Raw genomic sequence first — 20,406 nt, 5'->3', positions numbered from 1 at the left:
TATATTCTAAGCTTTAATTGTATGTTGGGTTAGGTTAGTTTAATCATCCAATTATTATTCTTATATTTTTTTGTAATATTGAGCCAAAGCCCGTTGATATATTAAATAAAAATAAATAAAAAACATAAAAAATGTTATTAATTTATTATTTTTAAATAAAAAAAAATAAATTAAAAGAATTAAGGTAAACTGAAATTTTATTCGTAAAATGACCAGTTGTTCCAATATATAGTTGTTAGGGCTCATAGGTAAAATAAAAACTTTGTTTATGAAATGCCTATCAACATAAAAATATATTAAAGTCAGAAACAATAAAAAAAATCACATTGATTCTTAGTAGTCATAAACACCTAATATAAGTTTTGTAGAAATTCTTATGTAGGCTTTGCTTTGTTTTTCTGAAACAACTTTTGTGGGCCACCAGGTTTATTTTGCCTGTTTCCAAAGTTACCTAAAATAAAACATTTTTCTAACAGCCACATAAACTTGACAAAACCCTTCCTACCTCTTGCCGCAGGTCTGTTTCTTTGATGTTGTCCTCCTCGTCCACCTTTCTGATCCCGAGCCTGTTTGTTCTTTGTGTGAGTTTCCTCCTTCACCATATCAATAACCTCGTCAGGTATTCTTAGGTACTTTATGGTGCTGCCCCTGATATAGCACTCGGGCATTCTCCAAAACTTGTCACCATCCCGGGAAGTGCAAATTACTTCTCTGAGGTTAATGTTCATCCAGTTGTCACAGCTTACTAAGTGACCATTGTAGGTTTCACCATTTTTTAGTTCCACCAACTGCAGGGTTATTTTTTCATAAGAACATTATATTATTTCTTTTTTGTTTTATGTACTTACCATAGGATGATTTTGTGCTGTTCTGAGCAATGAAAGAGGCAACTAGACAAAAAATTAAGTTGTTAATATCAAAATATTGAATTCTGTAGATGAAATGTTATATCTTACCATTTTTGCTGATTCTTAAATTCAATAAAATCGTTTATCTATCGTTTCAAATCAGTTAAAGTATATTCTAAGACTTCTAAGCAACTGAATGCATTGTTTACAAAAAACCATTTATAAACGTGACTGTCAATTCTGTCAAATCTACATAATTTGTGTGGAGTTTAGCCTCCGATCGATATTCTGAACCAAAATCGAGAAGGAGCATAGGTCGTTTGACAGCAATCTATTTATAGTCTGCGCTCGCTGTTATTTTAATAATAATAATAATAAGCCTTCATATTAAAAGAATGAAGAGAAAAGAAAAAAAGTAAAGTCACAATCTCAAAAGTTATCCAAGAAATTAGAACAAATAACTATTAATATGATATAAAAAAACCCAATTATAAAAGTTTAACAAGATAATCACATATTCAACACAATTAAATTAACTGCAATATACCTAATATAACTTAAATATAATAATTATTTATTTTTTAAAGTTGCGAATTTTAATGTAAGGTCTTTATTTACGGGTTTTCTAGAGTTTAAAAATTTAATACTTAAATATGACTTTGATATGGTATTTCTTACATGAGACATGGCTGTCTGATGATGATGATGTTGAGGTTTTTTCTATTCCTGGTTACCGGTTTGTTCATAAGGATAGGGTAGGTAGAGGTGGAGGTGTTGCAGTCTATTTTAAGAGCACTTATTCGCCAGAAATTGTTTCATTGCAGTTTACTGTTACACATTTTTTAGAATATTTGATTCTTAAATTAAAAATCAGAAATAAATATTACTGTTTTTGCGTCTTCTATCGACCTCCTAATTCTAATTTTAATTTATTAGTTAATGACTTTGAGAATATTTTTTCATCTATTTATCCTTTTTTTGAGCAGGTAATATGTCTGGGAGATTTTAATATGAATCTACTGAATGAAACAAACCCTTTAATATCCTTGTTTGACAATTTTAATTTAATCCAAATTATAAATCAACCTACTAGAATTAGTCGGAAAAGTGTATCACTTCTAGATCCAATATTTGTAACGGATGAGTCTTTGATCAGTGATTCGGGGGTTGTGCAATTAACTGGCATAATATAATTTACGAGCAAAATATTGACAACAAAATTTCCTTATTTAATGAATACCTTCTTTATATCTTCGATAGGCATGCCCCCTTTAAAACAGCAAGGATTACTAAACCATGGGCGCCCTGGCTCTCACCAAATATTAAGGTTTTTATGCGACAAAGAGACGCAGCGCTTCGAGAATTCAAGAGGTCCCGAAATGTACACGACTGGAAAAACTATAAAAGGTTGCGAAATCTTACGTTGTCTATGGTACGAAGGGAAAAAAAACTATATTTATCTAATATATGCGCTGAAAAAAATATTTAAAAAACCTGGAGGACTCTTAAATCTTTTAATGTTTGTTCAAATAATTATTTGAATATTCCGGATTATTTACTTAATCCTGAAGATATAAACTCATTTTTCAGTGAATTTTTGCAGAATACGTCAGACTGTTCTTCTAAAATTAATTTTCAAAACAATCAAAATATTTTCAACGACAATATTCAGTTTAATTTTAATTTAGCTAGTGTTTCTCAAATTAATAAAATACTAAATGGTATAAAAACAAATGCTTCGGGGGTAGATGGAATTAGTGCCAAATTACTTAAATATTGCAGTCCCTTCTTAGATGTTTACATTACACACATAATCAATTGTTGTATAGAACAAAGTTATTTTCCTGATCAGTGGAAATTATCAATAGGTAAGCCACTTCCGAAAGTAAAAAATCCAACTAACTATGGTGATCTGAGAATGATTAGTATATTGCCGGCTTTGTCAAAGGTTTTCGAAAGGGTTCTGTATAATCAGTTGATTGAGTACTGCGGTGTGAATAAAATTATCCCGGAGACTCAGTGTGGCTTTAGAAAGGATTTGAGTACTGATGTTGCCCTAATTGGAGTTACTGACGACATAATAACGTCAATAGATAAAAAGTTGTCTACTGCTTTGATTCTGTTAGACTTTTCGAAAGCGTTTGACACGATCAATCACGAACTTTTATTGGCGAAACTGAAATTTTATGGACTTCTCGATAGTTCGGTAATGTTGATTAAATCATATCTTCATAACAGATTTCAAAAAATATTTTCAAATAATTCATTTTCCGAAGAAGCTAGAATTTTATCAGGCGTACCTCAAGGGTCAATCCTAGGACCATTATTATTCATAATCTACACCTCAGATATACTTACATCATTAAAGTACTGTAAACTGAGAGCTTTTGCCGATGATACCCAGGTTTATCTTCACTTCAATCATCAGGATTTTTTGCATGCATCTTCTTTAATAAACCATGACCTGAATTTACTTAACCAGCTTTCTTCTTGCCATAATCTAAAACTTAACCCTCTTAAATCAAATGTTATGATTTTTGGACCTAATAAAGATTTTCTTAAAAATAATTTAAATATCTTATTAAATGATGTTCCTCTTCCCAAGATGGATCGTGCAAAAAATTTAGGCATTGTCCTGGATACTGAGTTGAGGTTTCGTGAATATGTTAAATTGTTAATTCAGAAGTCATTTTTATCATTGAAAATTTTATATAATAGTCGTCAGGTTCTTAGTTTTCATTTGAGAGAAATGCTTTGTGAGTCTCTGGTCCTGTCCAACTTCAGCTATTGTGATTTTATTTATGGTCCTTGCTTAGACATTGCAGATAAAAATCGTATTCAGAAAGTTCAAAATGCTTGCTCACGGCTAATATTTGGATTACGAAAATACGATCACATTTCACACACATTTAAAGAGCTTAACTAGTTGAGGATGGACAGGCGCAGAGAGTTACACTTAGGTAATTTTTTGTTTAAAGTTTTATTAAACCCCTCCCTTCCCTCCACTTCACGGAATAAATTTGTTCCTAGTTTAAACGTTCACACAAGAGTGATCCGATTTCCGGAGAGGATGACACTTCCTCGTCATTCGACTGCAATGTTTCAACGTTCTTTTACGTACAATGCCATTAAACTCTACAATAACCTACCAACTGAATTGTCAACTTTAGATCAGAAGTCATTTAAATCAAAGTTTAAGAAATATCTTTTACATTTAACCTTCAACCCGTAATTTAGGCCTTTAATTATTTATTTTATTTTTGTCAATCTTTTATATTTAGCTATTTATTATTTATTTAAATTATATATATATTGTTCTTTATTTGGGTTTTTAATGAATTTAATAGAGTTAATCTTTATATTGTAGCTTAAGTTTATGACCGTTGAGTAGGGTTCAGTAGAGTTCTTAGCTAGACTGCGCCCTGCTTCTCGGGTACTTAATTATAGAATATTATTATTGTCAACTACATCTGTAAATTTTGAATAAAAGACATTTATTATTATTATTATTATTATTATTATTATTATTATTATTATAACTTAAACACATGGGTCTTAATCCCAAGAGTAATGATCCACCAAGATATCGACAATCACATGAACCGGAGAGAAATTTATATCGCACATGTGTGATGTGACAGATCCGATTAAATATAGCGGTATATAGTGGCGATTTTAACAGGATGTTAGTATGAGGCCTTGGCAGAAAGAATGTTAGAGGATGTCTAGCATTAAGCCTAGACACCATGAAACGTACACCAGAAAGAAGTACAGGACTATCAATTAATCCATTCAGTAATCCATGCAGGAATTTTACAGAGATCATTCTTCTGAGATGTAATGGATGTAGATTGAAGCGCTCCAATAGTTGCCGATGATCAAACCCTCTAACTGGATATATGCCATCCTACCTAAAGGCCAAAAACTTAGCAAATCTACGCTGAACAGATTCAAGGAGACCAACATGATTCTGATAGAGCGGGTTCCATATAATGCAGCCAAACTCCAGTTTTGATCTCACAAAGCAACAGAAAAGCAGTCTTAATGTAGATTCCAAAGTAAAACTCTGAGAGCTTCTAATTATGAACCCAAGCCTTCTCAGAGCTGACTTGACTATGTTGTTGAAGTGTGGAACGAATGTAAATTCACAGTCAAAGGTGATACCAAGATCAGTAATTTGCTCTAATCTACTCAAAATAGTATCATTAATAAAGTAATCAAAATTTAAGGGTGTTTTTGATGTAGAGTAACTGACCACACTACATTTAGCCGCATTCAAGCCTAACCTGTTAACAGCGCACTATACCACCAATGTATTTAGGCAGTTCTGAAGAAAAACACAGTCCTCCAAACCATATACATTTAAGTATAACTTCAAATCGTCGGCAAAAGCCAGCCTATGACAAGTCAGTGACTCAATCAAGTCATTTATAAAAAAACGAAACAGGAGCGGACCCAGGTTCAGGCCCTGTGGCACACCCGCCGTTACGTTAAAAAGTTTGGATTTAAAGCCCTCATATTCAACATATTGAGATCTACCAATCAAGTAGGAATGAAATAAATTAAATAATCTCCCTGAAAAACCATACTGAGTTAATTTATGCAGCAGAATATAGTGATCTATCCGATCAAAGGCTTTTTGGAAGTCGGTATAAATAACATCGACTTGAGTATTAACATCAAGTGATTCACAGATGTGACTAGACAGACAGGATAAGTTAGTAACACAAGATCGCCCGCTCAAAAATCGATGCTGGTCTACAGAGATGAGTTCTTTTGCGTGACTAAATAGCGACCGATTCAGGATAATTTTGAAAATTTTTGAGAAGTTACAGAGTAATGAGATTGGCCTGTAGTTCACGATTTGATCAGAGTCCCCAGCTTTTAAAATAGGTATTATTTTAACATTTTGTCTTTTAATTACCTTTTCAAAGATACCACATAATTAATTTTTTCCTTTATACTTTATAAGAAACAAATTAAAATCGTAAAGATATTTTTTTTAAGTAATCATGAAATGTAATGAAAGAACATAAAAAAATAATAAAAGATAACTTAATTTATGAAATGTTCAAAACGTTGTCCATTCTTTTCCAAACGGTAATAAAGTCTGGTCTCAAACTCCTTTCTAACATTTTGAAAAAATTCTTTTTGGATTTCTCCACACGCAGCTGTGATACTTCTTTTTAAATCTTTTGAATTGCTAATTTCGAAGATTTAAAAAGGATTTACTTTAAAATAATGGTCCTATAATATAATTTCCAATAATACCAGCCCAAACATTTCTATTTCATCTTCTATGGATACTGCGAAAACGCTTAACAAATTTTAAACAATGCACAACCTTCACAAATATTTGATGAAAATCCCAACATCTTTGTTTTATACATTCGTAATTCAATACTGTTTTCAAGAATAGAGATATTTGTATCTGCCTGATTTTAAGATTATCCTGTATAGAATGTAATATAAAGTTTTCATATTTTTTTTCGGTTAAAAAAAATATATTCAAATATTTTTTTAATTAACTACTATGATACTAATATTAAACCAAAAACGAAAATATTTCAATCTTTCAAACAGCTTGTCTATTACGACACGCTTCAAAATACCGCAAGGTTCTCTGGAAAGCAAAAAATAAAAATAAAGGCATTCAACAAAATAAATTCAATTTCATCAGTGGCGCTAGTCTTCGACGCACATTTAGTATTTAGTCATTTAGTAAGCACATTTAGTATTTCATCAATCTGGGCGACCAAAATTATTTTTGGTTTATAATCATATTTCTAACATGATAACAACTAATACAGTCAATACTACAAAATAATGCTACAGTCAATACTAATTAACTATACAGTCGACTGTAGCAATAATATGGTGTCTTTTGAGAAAGGTTTCGACAACTACAACAATAATAATTAATACTAACTACAATATTAATTAATACCAACTACAGTAAATACTACAACAAAAATACTACAGTAAATACTAATTAAATACAGTCGACTGTGTAGCATTGAAATGGTGTCTTTTGAGAAAGGTTCCGACAACTTTCTTCTTCTCGGTCTCATTCCCGTCATTACAGGATCCGAGTTTAGAAGAAGTCTGTAAAAAAAGAAGGTACATAACAGTTATTATTAGTACTAAATAAAGATAATTCACCTGTTTAATATATCCGCGTTACATTCTTGTCGAGAAAATTTTCTTGCGAAGTTTTGGCGATAGAGGCGTATGTATTTGTTCCTCGCTTCAGCAGCCTCCTCAGACAGTTGTCCGATTGGCAGCAAAGCATGTCTTATCACTTGAGGCCCATGGATAAGTATTTTGTGGAGCGTGGGGGTCATCGGATGCCAAGGATACAGCTGGATATAAAGTTCTGCCGTTTCTGTAGCGAAAACCGAAAATTTTTTCGTATTCACCTCATGCTGACTCGACAAAACTTCCAGAATAATTTTCAGGCGAAAGATAAATGTCGCGTCTATACCAGTAATTTCTGCAGACAGTTCGTGGTTTGCAAAAAATCGTCTACTGGTATTGCCGTTATTCGTGTTGCCGAAATTTGCCTTTGGGACATCTACAATGAGACCCATCTTTGACTTAAATTCGCTTTGGATTGCGAGTTTCCTGAGTTTGACTTTTTCTTTTTCTTCATCGCTTCTGAGCTGCCACTTTTGTAAATGTAAAACAGCTTTAAAAAATTGTATTCGGGCATGAAGAATAGATAAACCAAACTCAAAAGTTTCCACATTAACTGTCCGCTTTTTTTGGATACAGTTAAAATCCTTTGAAGTTAAGCCACATATGTAGCACCTCATTGTATAATAAAACCTAATAATCATGTTTCGGGTTCAATTCTTAAAATAGTAATAAACATTTTCAATTATTGTTTTTTTACTCACCTTTCCATCGACCATGGTCAACATCATTGTATGCTATACCTCGCAAGCAATATTTTCCTTCATTTGGACTTTTGTTTTGTTCAAATTTTTTGAAGCATCTTTGATATATGATATTTCTTCTCTTGTCACATCTGCGGTTTCTTTTATAAATCTCAGCCTGATTGGGCTGCAATAACGAGGAGATGAAGGAGTGAGGTTCTGCCATAGTATTTTTCCATTTAAGGAACAAATAAGCCGTAAAGGGACAAGTGAGCTTTGGAACAAGTTAGCGTCCGTGTCGGAGTCACATACAAATTTTTGTTTGAATTGCGCTTGTCGCGCTCCATCGCATCTCCATTTACATATGAGTTCCAAGACATTTCTTTCTTCTTCGTCAAGCGTTTTAACTACTTCGTAAAGATCTGTCAGTAATCTGGATACAGTGTGATCCATCAAATTCTGAAGGATAATATCTGCTAAAGTTTCGGTGACAGTAATACATTCTTTGTCGGGGTAACACTCTTTTTTGACTTCTTGGATCTTACTGTAGCATGGATACATAGATGGATTATAATTTCTTATAATTTCGTACTGCCTCTTAGATAAGTTCCCTTCATTATCTAGAAAAGAAAAGCAACAAAACGGTTAATAATTGGGTTTAAAAACCTATGTATCTACCATCCACTTACAGCAAATATGTGTTATTAAATCAAATATTCTGCGTTATTGACAAATATGTCAAAAACAAAGTTAGTTGTCATATACCCGTGATTATAAATATTTCAATCCGAAAATATAATTTTGAAAATGACTGCAAATGATAATAGCCGATACGTTATATCTGAAAGGAGCAGCATCGAACAGCACATGGTGAATATATTTGATAGGCATTTAAGACCCGTTTTGAGGGAAATAAGTCGCGATACTTTAACTGCATTTATTTATGGAATGCAGGATCAGGAGGTGCCAATGCTAGAGTGGGACCAAAGCAGGTTGCCGCAGGAAATTTTAAGTGTCCTACAAAGAAAAACCTGGTCTGCATATATTGGGTTACCGAACAACACCGTACAGCAGATGATGATAACATTTGACAGGCATTTCAGACCTGCTTTGAGGAAAATGAGTCGCGGTTCATTAATGACGTTTATTTACGACATGCAGCTGCCAATGCCAGAGCTGGACCGAAGTAGGTTGCGGCAGGAGATTTTAAGTTTCCTTCAAAGAATAACTAGTAGTAATAGTAAACTTTTATAAATTAAGTATAGGAACCTAATTCCTTTTTTATTTTAATAATATAACATTATGATAAATAGATATGTGTGTATTTTTTTAAAATCTGAACGGTACTTTCTTTAAGTTGGTTATTATTATGATGTTTATTTTTTTAGATCATAATTAGAATTTTGTTTTTGGACGGCCAACTCTTTGAGAGGACGAGCTCAGAGGTTTAGAAAGTGAAATGATTCCATTCAGCCATCCTTTGTTATTCTTTTTGAATTTATCCCATATAGCATACGACTTTTTCCATTTTGATACAATTTCAGACTTCAACCGACGAATTTCTCGTTTTACTTTTATTTCATCCTCATCAGAAAATGGTCCAAAGTTAAGGATGTATCCTTCCAGATTTTTGCATTTTTCTGTTATATTAACACCTTCTGACTCCCTGACAAATGTAAATAGCATCCTACGTGTCATATTTTCAAAGCCAGATGCAGCTAAAACATGAAAAAATCACGAAATGTCACATTTAAAATTGTCGATATTTTGAGATGTCCTCCTCCCTCCTTTAAGGCGTTAGTTCAAAAAGTTGAATAAAGTGGACATTTATTTTTTGTACCATAGAAGACAAATATGTAGGCTATTCAAAAATGTTAATATCAATGCCCGGCAAATCCCGGCACTTTGACTTAATCATTTTTGATATATATTTTTTTTTTAAATGCTTATTACTAAAAGGTTATCATCTTAAAAATGGAATACCAAAGAAAGTATACAATAAATGTAAAAAAATAAAAATGCAGTTTGTAAGTACTTACCTGTTGTATTAGACTCCAAAACCTTTTCTTTTCTTAAAATAATCTAGGTACGACACAATTCAAATTAAAAATTATTAAATTTATTTCATTCTAAACACTTATATAGACCAGATATAGACCTTAACTAGATATAGACCTCACAAGCTATTAACCTTAAAGTGACAATTAAGAGGGTTGATAAGGCATAAACAATAAATAACAGTTGGGTTTGATGCATTATAGTCTTGGATACCTAAGAACATGTATCAAATCTTTTTCGGCCCGATTTCGGAAAACGGACTTTTGGCCCCCCAGATTGATGAAATACTCCTATGTGCGACGATTCTAACTAGGCCTCGGAATTTTGGAAAATTATGTATTCGAATACTCACTTCGTTTTTCTTTTGAATATTTGAATTATTCACTATTCGAGTATTCATACAAATATTCGAATATTCGAGTATTCAAATATTCGAATATTTGTTGAATTTATTTTTGTAAAAAATATTTAATATAAGTATTTTATAAAATATAAGAATAATTAACTTTTTACTAAAATTTACGAGGTACAAAAAAACAAAAATTACATGAAAGACCTTTTTTTTATTCATAGCATAGAAACCGAAACAAGTAAGGTACTTATATACAATAGTTACTTACAAAAAAAACAAAACAAAAAACTTCTGTTAAACTTCAAAGAAGAGGACTCAAAATTCAAAATAATAAAATGAAAGAAATACATTTTTACAAATTAGCGCTAAGAAAACATAATTTTTTGACATTGTCACCCTTTAAGCACGATGTTTTTGCGTGTGTGACTATGTTTCCAGCACTTGAAAAAACCTTTCCGAAGGTACTGAAGTAGCCGGAATACAAAGGTATTTTTTTGCGTATTTGGTTAGCCTTGGATATTTGTTTTCATTATTTTTCCACTACTGAAGTGGACACATATTTTTAGGTAAAATAGGTTCAGCAAAATATGAATCTACCTCATCAAAGCTGATTGATGGTTCATTGGGAAACAAAATATCCAAGGCAGTCTTTTTTGGACTGGTTGGTAATCTTGGTTATTAAATGGTTCACTACCTGATTCCAATAAATTTTTAAGGTGCAATTTAACGCTGAATAGTGCACCTACATATCTTTCTGGTGTTTTAAAACGAGGATCAATAATAGTACATTAATCATAAATTTGAATATTCCCTCCCTTAGCAACGAAAACATTTACGCAAATTTCCTTAAATCTGTTTTCAAACTCCCTTTTTAGCATTTCTTTAAATGTTCATTCGTCAAATATTCGAATATTTAATCATTCGAGTATTTAAATACTCAAATATTTGAATACTTGAATATTCAAATTATCGAATATGCGAATATTCGAGTATTCAAATATTCGAATATTTATTGAAATGAATAAATTTTTTTGCAAAAACTCGATATTTGAATATTCGAATAAACCGAGTTTGATTCCGAGCCTTAATTCTAACGATTTAAAAATAACATGTTAGTTGCGCCATCTCTCGGCAAACGTTTAAGCTGAAAATCTAATATGGCCGCCCACTACGCCGTTTTAATTTCCCTTTTATGAAATATCGATCCATTTTACCCGCAGCTATATTCAAATATTTCGGTAGCAAAATCCAGAACAACGTAGAGACGGACAAATCCAGGTGAGAGAGAGAAAACTCCAGTGGCGTACATGAAATGTCACTTTGACTTTGACGAAGTTTGACACTTCAAAAAAAATCATAAATTTTTTTGGGTAAATGAAATAAAGGTGTCGGTAATTTATTTAAAATTACAATTTTAGCAATTAAATAGTCTTGTAGCATGCTATAAAAACTGTACAACTTCAAAATGGAACATTTATTAAGGGGCAAATTTGGGTAAGTAAATCATTATTATACTATTTTACATTGATATCTCTTGTAAGGTTATATCACCTTTGAAATCCAAAGTTTTTTTTAGCTATTTTTGACTATTTTGAACAAAAAGCTATCCTAGGAGTCTCACTATAGGTCTTAACAAACTTAAACTTTCTTAAAATATTCGTTTTACTAAGTTGTATAGGCTTTTTTGTTCATAGGACAATACCATCTACTTCTCTTTCTATCTGTTCTATGTTTGATCTGAAAACCTAAAAATTTAAGTCTCACCAAAACTTTCATACCTACATATGTGTGTATTTTTAAATAAATATGTAAATAAATAAATAATGGCTTTATTTGTACTTTCCAGTAATGTACATAGGCAAAGTCTAGCGAAAGGCTAATCTACTACTAAATAAAATCTTAGTGATTTTGGTATTACCACCTATCCATCTGATACACCACAGCTACACTAATATCAGGAAAATTAGTTTTTAAATTAAATTAAAATACTCATTTCATTTCTTCAGTTGTCCTATTGACATAGAATGCAACAAATAAATGGAAAAAATATAACAAATGTCAATACATTCAGATTTCCATAACAGATTTAATGCTATTTATAAAATTGAAATTTATTAAATTGTACAAACAATAACCACAACATAAATTTACTTTAGTAAATTGTAGTAAAATTAATCATAGCACCACCTAATTTATGGCATATATTATTTTCAACAAAAATTATGAGAAATGTCGGAATATAACAGCTGTTCCCACTCATTTTGTAGAAATTGCTTGAAAATCAAGACTGTTACTGTGTTAGGTACCTTCTTACTTCAATCTTGTGTATGCATTTTGTGGTGCTCATTCTACAAAGAGGAGAAATTCAACAAGCTTAAGCTAATTGACAGCACTGCTCCAGATAAATAAGTCTTTAATAATTTAAGATCTGAGTCTTCTCAGGTAAAAATTAGATATCTAAAAAAACTACTTAATGAAATGGAAGAAAAGAATGAACTTCTAAAGCAGAACAACAGCCTTTGAACAAAGACAATTTCTCATTTTGAAAAGGAACTCACAATGTTCAAACAATCTTCTACAAACTCTAGTTCTAGCTCTTCTCCCTCTAGTGATAATGCTAACAGCATCAATGAATTATTCTGTGAATACAATGACAGAGAAAACAGAAAAACGAACTTTATGGACTTTATTTGTCCTGAGACTATAGACAATCTGAAAAATTTGGCTATGGAAGTTATTAGTTGCTATGTCTCTAATTTAGTAGTTGATCCCGTTTTTGTCTAAATACGTTGAGACTCCCGTTGAGTCAGACAATAAATGCAGTCCAATTAAAGTGGTTTTGTAGCTCTGCTAATATTGTAAAGTAAAGTAAGGAAAGTAATTTATTAATGTCATGATACAAAGTATTCACACAAGTCAATTATGTATACTTGTATTTATGTATGCCTATATACCTCCCAAAGCCTCCCAAACTATACAGAAGTAAAATTACAAAATTCCAAGAGACCAATAACAGACCAATATACAAACATTAATTAAACTCCTGGACAAAATTATCGCACCACTAATTATTTTGTCAAGAAAATTTAAATAAAAATAAATATCAGTTAAAACAGTTATAATATCTTTTCTCATATAAAAAGCAGAACTGGACAAAAACTATGTTTATGCTTTATCATGGAACATGCTGCTCGTGAGGAGTGAGAATACATCCGCAGGAAAGTTTTCATAATTTGATACGAGGAATGCTGCGAAGACTTCAAGCGGTCATTGCAGCTAGAGGTGGCAATACACGTTATTAAGAATTCATTATGGTTCTATTGTTTTATTTTTGTATCAAAATTGAAGTTAGTGAAAATCGATGCTTTTCCTTGTATTGAATTTAGTTACTCAAATCTCGTTTTGTTAAATAGAATATAATTGTTTTTGTTAATTAATAATGCATAGTTAACAATGCTTATAAGTTTGCTTATTTTTTTATCTTTATTAAAAAAAAAATCTCTAAAAATCAAGTGGTGCGATAATTTTGTCCAGGAGTTTATTTACTTAAAATGATACAAACATTCAAAATAGTGTACAATACATAATAGCAGATTTCTAGGGTTGTAGGACCTCTTGTAAACTGTAAAAGGCTTTGGAGTATAGTTCTTTCTTAACTGCATTTTTAAAAAAGTTGTATTGCAAGATTTTTATGTTTGTTGACAGTTTATTGAATAATTCAACAGCTATAGTTTGGTCGACTTTGGAACCTTGATACACGGTAATAAGATGGTACAATACTGTTGCAGTGTCTAGTTTGATAGTTGTGAATATCGCTGTGAATTAAAAATGCATCTTGTGATCTCTTAACATAACGAACACATATTATTATGTAATGATGTAAACTGATGGCAAGCATTGTATATTAAGTTTTATGAATGCTGACCTGCAATCATGTTAATTATCAAAAATTCTAAAAAGATCAAGAAGTCTCTGTCTGTTGGGCATCTTTCTATCTCAAATGACAAAACCGCAGCAATGCAAGCATTGCAACTACACAGGGATATTAGGAAGTATCTGAGGGATTGGAACTACACCAATGGCACCCTGAAAATAGTAACCAGTAAGCGACAACATTTAAACTAGTAAACTTGTCTAGCAGGAATCTTTGTATCCTATACCAGAATGTTAGAGTTCTTAAAAATAACAATAATATATCACAAGCCAAATTAAATTTTTACAATGAAAATAAATGGAATAATGACAATCAAGAATTAAATTTAATTCTTCTTGATGAAGAACGTGTTAACAGTATAATTAAAACCATAAAATCAAATGCTATAGGAGCTGACAGACTTTATATAATTGATATCAAGCTTTGCCTACCTTTTTGTAAAAAACCACTTCTAAACATTTTAAATACTTGCACTCTTATAAATGTATATCCTGATATCTGATCTGGAAAAAGGCACTTATAAGACCCATTTCAAAAATCTCTAATCCAAAAGAACTAAAAGACATAAGGCCTATAAGTATTTTATCAGTAATTTCTAAAATTCTAGAAAAATTCTAGGAATTATAGTACAACTACTAGTCTGGTGGGAATGTTAGATTCAAATTCAAATTCAAATAAGATAATATAAGACTTAACGAAAAACATAAACGAAGTACTTGCATGGCGGTGCTTGATTTTAGCAAAGCGTACGATACAGTAAATCACTCAATTCTCCTTGCAAAGTTAGGATATTTTGGTTGTTCCGAATCCAGTTTCTTTTTTTTGATTCCTATCTTAAAAATAGATCACATCTGGTGTTGGTAAAAACCAACAATGAAAGTTTGGAGCAGTCAAAATATCTTGACTTGAAAATTAGTGGACCTCTTTAATTTTTGTTTTATGTGGCGGATATGCATTGTAAATTACAATAATATGCTGATGATTCTCAGATATATGTGTCATTAAATTTCTTAAATTTTAATATTTCTGAGCAAAAAATTAAATCAGATATACTAAACATAGTTAATTATTCCAATGAGCATAACTTAAAAATTAACCCTGCTAAATCTAATTATCATTTTATATGGCTGTAATGCAGGAGTTTTGAGACACCTATATAGACATATAAATATTGAGATTAATGGAGAAAAAATTCCAGTTGTAAATGAAGTGAAAATATCAGGATTGACTTTAGATCCTAACCTTTCTTTTGAGACACACATTAAGAATAAATTAAATATAGGTTATATGCATCTCAGAAATCTGTACAGATTCAAAAATGTCTTAAAGAGTAAAACTAAATATTATCTCTGCAATAGCCTTATTCTTTCCTTAGTCGACTACGGTGATATCGTATATTCTAATTCTATAACATCTGAGGTCTATACACTCTATACTATTCTAGGTCTATACAAAAATTGCAAAATAGCTGTGTAAGATTTTCTTATGGCACTGCCTATCGGGAGCATATCACACCTTATTTAAACATAAATTCTATTTTAAATATGGAAAGGAGAAGAAAATTACACTTATATAATACTTAGTAATAATACTCATAATGGTGGAAGTTTTAGAATAGAACAAGTAACTTCCACAAGTCATTTTCGGTTGTCGGAGTTACAATGTGGAATAACTTGCCAAATATTAATAAATATTTGTCTTTTCTTGTTGCCTTCCGTCGCATGCCAGCCAAATTGCTTTGTCATTTTTGTTTCTGCCCTTTTTTGTTTTAGTTTTGTTCTTTTTTAGGTTAATACATTTTTTTTTGTTTATAATCTTTTCAGTTTCAATATGATGGTTTGTAATGTCATTTTCTTGTTAAGACCTGTTTCACGCAACTTGCGCTATCGGTTTTATATAATCGCGAAGCAGTTCCTTTTACCAAAAATTGTCAAATTTTTTTTCTCATGTACTAGTAATTATATTTATAACTATTATTTTTTTTGACTTTGACTTTGATGAACATCCATGTTTTCTATAAATCGGTGTCGGAAGGCGAGTTTGACATTATTGCTACTTCTGAGACATGGTTGTAGGACAGAGTTTATGATCATGAATAGTTCATGATCATAAACTCTGAATAAATATCTCACCAGCCACTACTCGGTTTATCATACGGAGAGAATTGAGACGTGAATGCTCTCGGTGTTATTCGTGGAGGTGGAGTGCTGTTACTTGGTGTGAAAAATAATTTGCCTTGAACCAGAATTGACTTAGAAGAACTTAAATCCCCAAAGTGGATGCAGTCTGCTGCAAGATTGGAATGGACTCTAAGGCTATTTTTGTATTTGTTTGTTATGGGCTACCCAACTGGCCCACGGAATTGTATCTTTAATTATAACTATATTTTAACTCTAAATTTTGTACACAACCGTAAGGTCTTAATCATTGGTAACATTAACATTAATTTGCAGGTACTACCACAGGGAGTTGATGGGAAATTTACGTTATTGCATGGTTTTTTGTAATTTTTTTGACTTATAGTATCAATATAACACTCTCAATCTCAAATACTCACAACAGAATCCTTGATCCGCTACTATTAAAATGTATATGTCAGGTTACTAGGGATTTTCCACTAGTTCCTGAAGACTCTTATCACCCTGCTATTTCTATTTCTGTAAGAGTTAATATCCAGAATCAAAATAAATTTCAGTCTAACTCTAAGAGTGTAGGCTATAACTTTAGAAAAGCCAATTTTCCAATTTTATATCAGCCTATTTCTGAGATCCAATGCGACTTCTTAGATGATATAGTTGATGTTAATGACGCTGTATCTAGCTTCTACACTAAATTAAATACTGCTTTTACGCAATCAGTCCCCTTGGTTAAAAAGCATAATAGCAAATATTTTCCTAGTTGGTATACCTCTCAAATTGTAAAAGACCTAAAGGAAAAATTTAGATGGAGAACAAAATCCATTGTTGACTACAATGTCTTTAAATCATTAAGGTCCACCATTAAATCAAATATCGATTTGACTTATAAAGATTATATAGCTAATACTGAGAACTATATTAAAAAAGATCCGATGTAAAGCACAATAAAGTGTAAAGCTGCTAGCAATTCCATGGCAGTTAATATGATCATAATTTGAAAAGAAAAAGCAAACCTGCACAAATTGTTTCAGGGCTAAGTTTTCATAGGCTTATTAAAGTTATTATTCTTATAGTTATTATTAAGCGGGTGATAGGTAGACAGGGCGATGTAGGAGAAACTATTCTTAAAAAATGCGTGACGAAAACGAGGTATATTAAATCTATGACTGTATCTTAAGGCAACGTTGCGTGCATTATAGCGATGTCTAATCGTAGATATATTGGGGGTGATGTGGAAAAAAGTAGTCAGTATACCAGAATTGAATAGGCATAGGTATGTAATTTATCAACTTTATGCTCAATTCTCGCTCAATCAATTTTTCAGAAACATGATCGTACTTTCTAATTCCGCAAACAAATCTACAACAAGCATTTTTAATTTTCTGCAATCTATTTTTCGTAAGTAAGTCTAAAGAGGCATAATATTCTAAATAGCAGTAATCAATCATGGGAAAGACAAGACTTTCGTAGAGTTTTTTCCTTAATTTATGGTTGATTATGTGAATTTTGCTATATAGTGAATGGAAGCACGCAGAAATGCACCATCAGAGAGGCGTTCCTAATAATAATTAATACGTTTATATTACGTAACAAATTTATATCAAGGTATGGCGGGATCTAGCCATAAGCTGCTCTATCTAACCCTACTAACAAAAGGAATAACGAAAACAATTCACTTAAAACAATGAACGCCCACTATTACCTATCGAAAAATAAGAAATGAATGAAAATGAAAATGTTGGCAAAAGAATACTTAAATATTATAAAAACCTATATCAAAATACAAATACATTGAAAAGCAAAGGCAGCAAAAGCCTATTCTGAAGTGAAATTTCATTATAAATTGAAAGTAGCTTAATTATTACTAAAATTGAATTTGACATCGAGAAAGATTTTAGGCTAAATATAATTTTTTCAACTTCCTGTTCAAGCGTAAAAAAAGTCTCAAAGTATTCATTAAGTGATGCTTCAGTTTTTAGTTTTTTAGGCTTCGTAAGTGCTTTTTGTCGTAGTTTCATCATGAACCGAATATTATCAGTAATCGACGGTGCCTTAGTTTTAGTAAATTTTGAAGTTTTGAGAGGAGCGTGAATATTAAATTAATCTGTAATATTTTTTTGAAAAAATATTACTATTTCAGTAGTAACATCAGTATGTTTTGCTAGTTAATTTTAAAAATGTTATTAAGAAAATCTGTATATACAAAATTAGAATAGTCCCTGTAATTATGAAATGAGGAGGTGCTTGTATGTATAAATGAGACACTACAACATAATTTTTTTTCAAAGCTTTTTATGAAGTAGGACAGAAGAGTACACCTAAATTGATATCTCTATTCATCATTTTTATGTCTCTAGCAATTTATTTTACGAAAATATCCTTCTAGGCGCATTGTTATAAGTTCCTATTCTTACCGCCCCTACAAATATGAACCCCAAACACGTATTCAAAGAAATATAGCTACCCTTTGGGGTGGACGAGCTGTAGACCGTTCCAGACCTCAAATTTCCAATCACTACAAATTCCAGAAACGAGAATATGGAATGTTCATAGTAAGGGCACTTAGAGGAGTTCTTAAGATCCGTTATTTGCTGCTTGGGGGAGCTGTGGCAGGGGGTGGAGCCCTAAATAAGGTAAGCTGTTTTATTCAGCTTGTTGCTATTACTATTAGTGGCATTTTAGAAATATAATGATTGGAAAGAAGGGCTGCCAGATTTGAAATGGCTTGACGAGGTGATGCCCGATAATGAGAAGTGGCAGCAGTGGAGGGGGAACCTTATAGAGTTCAAGGATTCATTAAAAAACAACATTGAAATCGGTATTTCATTAATATACACTTTTTAAAGCTTATGTAAAGTACTGCGTTGTAGATCCTAGAATAAAAGCGTTATCAGAGGCCAAATACACTCAGTTTCGAAGCTGGTTTGACCAGAGGCTTGATGATGCCATTTCAGCAGCAGAAAAAGTTGAGCAAAATGGAAAAAATAGTGATGTAAAAGGTAATTTGTGTCAATAATTTTGACCATATTTGAGTACATTCTGTCTACATCACATCAATTTTTTTATGTTCCTGTTTTAATATTTATTTTGATTTTTTTTTATTTAGGTGCAAGCCTCAGACTAAGTGAATTGATTGAACGAATGTACTCAGGTATGAAGGCCAACAGTTTCAATACTTGTGTCTGATTTCTTGCTGTTGTTTCAGAAATCAAAAACGAAATAATAGAAAAAAATGTGGCGTATGCAAGACCTTTTGCTAGACAGGAAGGTGAAGAGGATAGAATAAGGAGAGAATCACAGCAAAGGTTGAACGAAATCCAAGAGGAGATGATGCAGACCCAGATAAAATATCAAAGGGAACTGGAGAAGTTGGAAAAGGAGAACAAGGATTTAAGGAAACAGAATTTGTTGCTAAAACAGGTAAAAAATTACTTGCAAAAGGCATATTTATGTGGCCTTAAAACAAAACAGGATATTTTTCAAGGGTCGTAAACCAAACATGAAAAAAATTAAGCGCAGTTTAATAGACATGTACAGCGAAGTTCTCGACGAACTGGCTGATTTTGATAGCGGCTACAACACCCAAGATCAACTTCCGCGTGTGGTCGTTGTGGGAGACCAAAGCAGTGGTAAAACTTCTGTGCTGGAAATGATCGCTCAGGCCAGAATTTTTCCCAGGGGTGCCGGAGAGATGATGACAAGGTCTCTAGACATTTTTAAAGCATCATTTTACCCTTATAAAATGTGTTTTTAGGGCGCCAGTGAAAGTTACCCTTTCAGAAGGGCCTTACCATGTTGCCCAGTTCAGAGATTCTTCAAGGGAGTTTGATTTGACTAAGGAGAGTGATTTGGCTGATCTGAGACGGGAAGTAGAGCTGAGAATGAGAAATAGTGTTAAGGGAGGGAAGACTGTTTCCAGTGAAGTGATATCCATGACTGTCAAGGGTAAGTATTGAGAAATATTTAGAAAAACCATTATCTGAGTTAACGTTTGGATTTGCATTTGTTATAGCAGGTTTTTAGAAATAAATAAGATGATATTCATTTATTTAGGTTTTGGCCAATGTTGTAAAATTAATTACAAATACAGGGTGATTTTCAACCTATGTACATAAACTTGGGAAATGGTAGATGAAGGTCAATAATGAGTAATAATGAGAAAAAAATGTAGTCAAATATTTTTGGTTTCCGAAATAAA

General features: G+C 31.9%; 2 protein-coding genes across 3 annotated transcripts in view; one reads left to right on the top strand and one right to left on the bottom strand.

The window, feature by feature from the left end:
• Positions 1 to 274: 274 nt before the first annotated feature.
• On the bottom strand, positions 275 to 1,107 carry LOC126743766 (U6 snRNA-associated Sm-like protein LSm4). Its single transcript, XM_050450984.1, has 4 exons — positions 957 to 1,107; positions 849 to 890; positions 506 to 788; positions 275 to 451 (listed from the first exon to the last, which is right to left on the bottom strand). Exons 1-4 carry the CDS (start codon positions 957 to 959, stop codon positions 375 to 377), a joined length of 405 nt encoding a protein of 134 aa, XP_050306941.1. The 5' UTR covers positions 960 to 1,107; the 3' UTR covers positions 275 to 374.
• Positions 1,108 to 11,463: 10,356 nt separating this feature from the next.
• The window catches only part of LOC126743742 (dynamin-like 120 kDa protein, mitochondrial), a 64,250-nt gene continuing 55,307 nt past the window's right edge, over positions 11,464 to 20,406 (top strand). The window contains exons 1-8 of one of the 2 annotated variants that reach the window (XM_050450956.1): positions 11,464 to 11,630; positions 18,595 to 18,841; positions 18,891 to 19,026; positions 19,079 to 19,207; positions 19,315 to 19,359; positions 19,414 to 19,628; positions 19,693 to 19,910; positions 19,963 to 20,153. In XM_050450956.1, the coding sequence (XP_050306913.1) occupies positions 11,602 to 11,630; positions 18,595 to 18,841; positions 18,891 to 19,026; positions 19,079 to 19,207; positions 19,315 to 19,359; positions 19,414 to 19,628; positions 19,693 to 19,910; positions 19,963 to 20,153 (1,210 nt within the window). In that variant the 5' untranslated portion in view covers positions 11,464 to 11,601. The remainder of the gene's footprint in view (positions 11,631 to 18,594; positions 18,842 to 18,890; positions 19,027 to 19,078; positions 19,208 to 19,314; positions 19,360 to 19,413; positions 19,629 to 19,692; positions 19,911 to 19,962; positions 20,154 to 20,406) is intronic. The other variant, XM_050450957.1, reaches the window with a different exon arrangement.

This window comes from Anthonomus grandis, chromosome 13 (genome assembly GCF_022605725.1).
Source record: "Anthonomus grandis grandis chromosome 13, icAntGran1.3, whole genome shotgun sequence".
NCBI classification, from domain to species: Eukaryota; Metazoa; Arthropoda; class Insecta; order Coleoptera; family Curculionidae; genus Anthonomus; species Anthonomus grandis.
This window is presented reverse-complemented; position numbering and strand designations above follow the sequence as displayed.

Excerpts from the sequence above, each read along its gene's own strand:
- LOC126743766 (XM_050450984.1), bottom strand. Across the intron at positions 789-848 it reads CAGCACAAAATCATCCTATG|TTGGTGGAACTAAAAAATGG; the intron begins GTAAGTACATAA and ends ATAACCCTGCAG. Across the intron at positions 452-505 it reads AAACAGACCTGCGGCAAGAG|GTAACTTTGGAAACAGGCAA; the intron begins GTAGGAAGGGTT and ends GTTTTATTTTAG.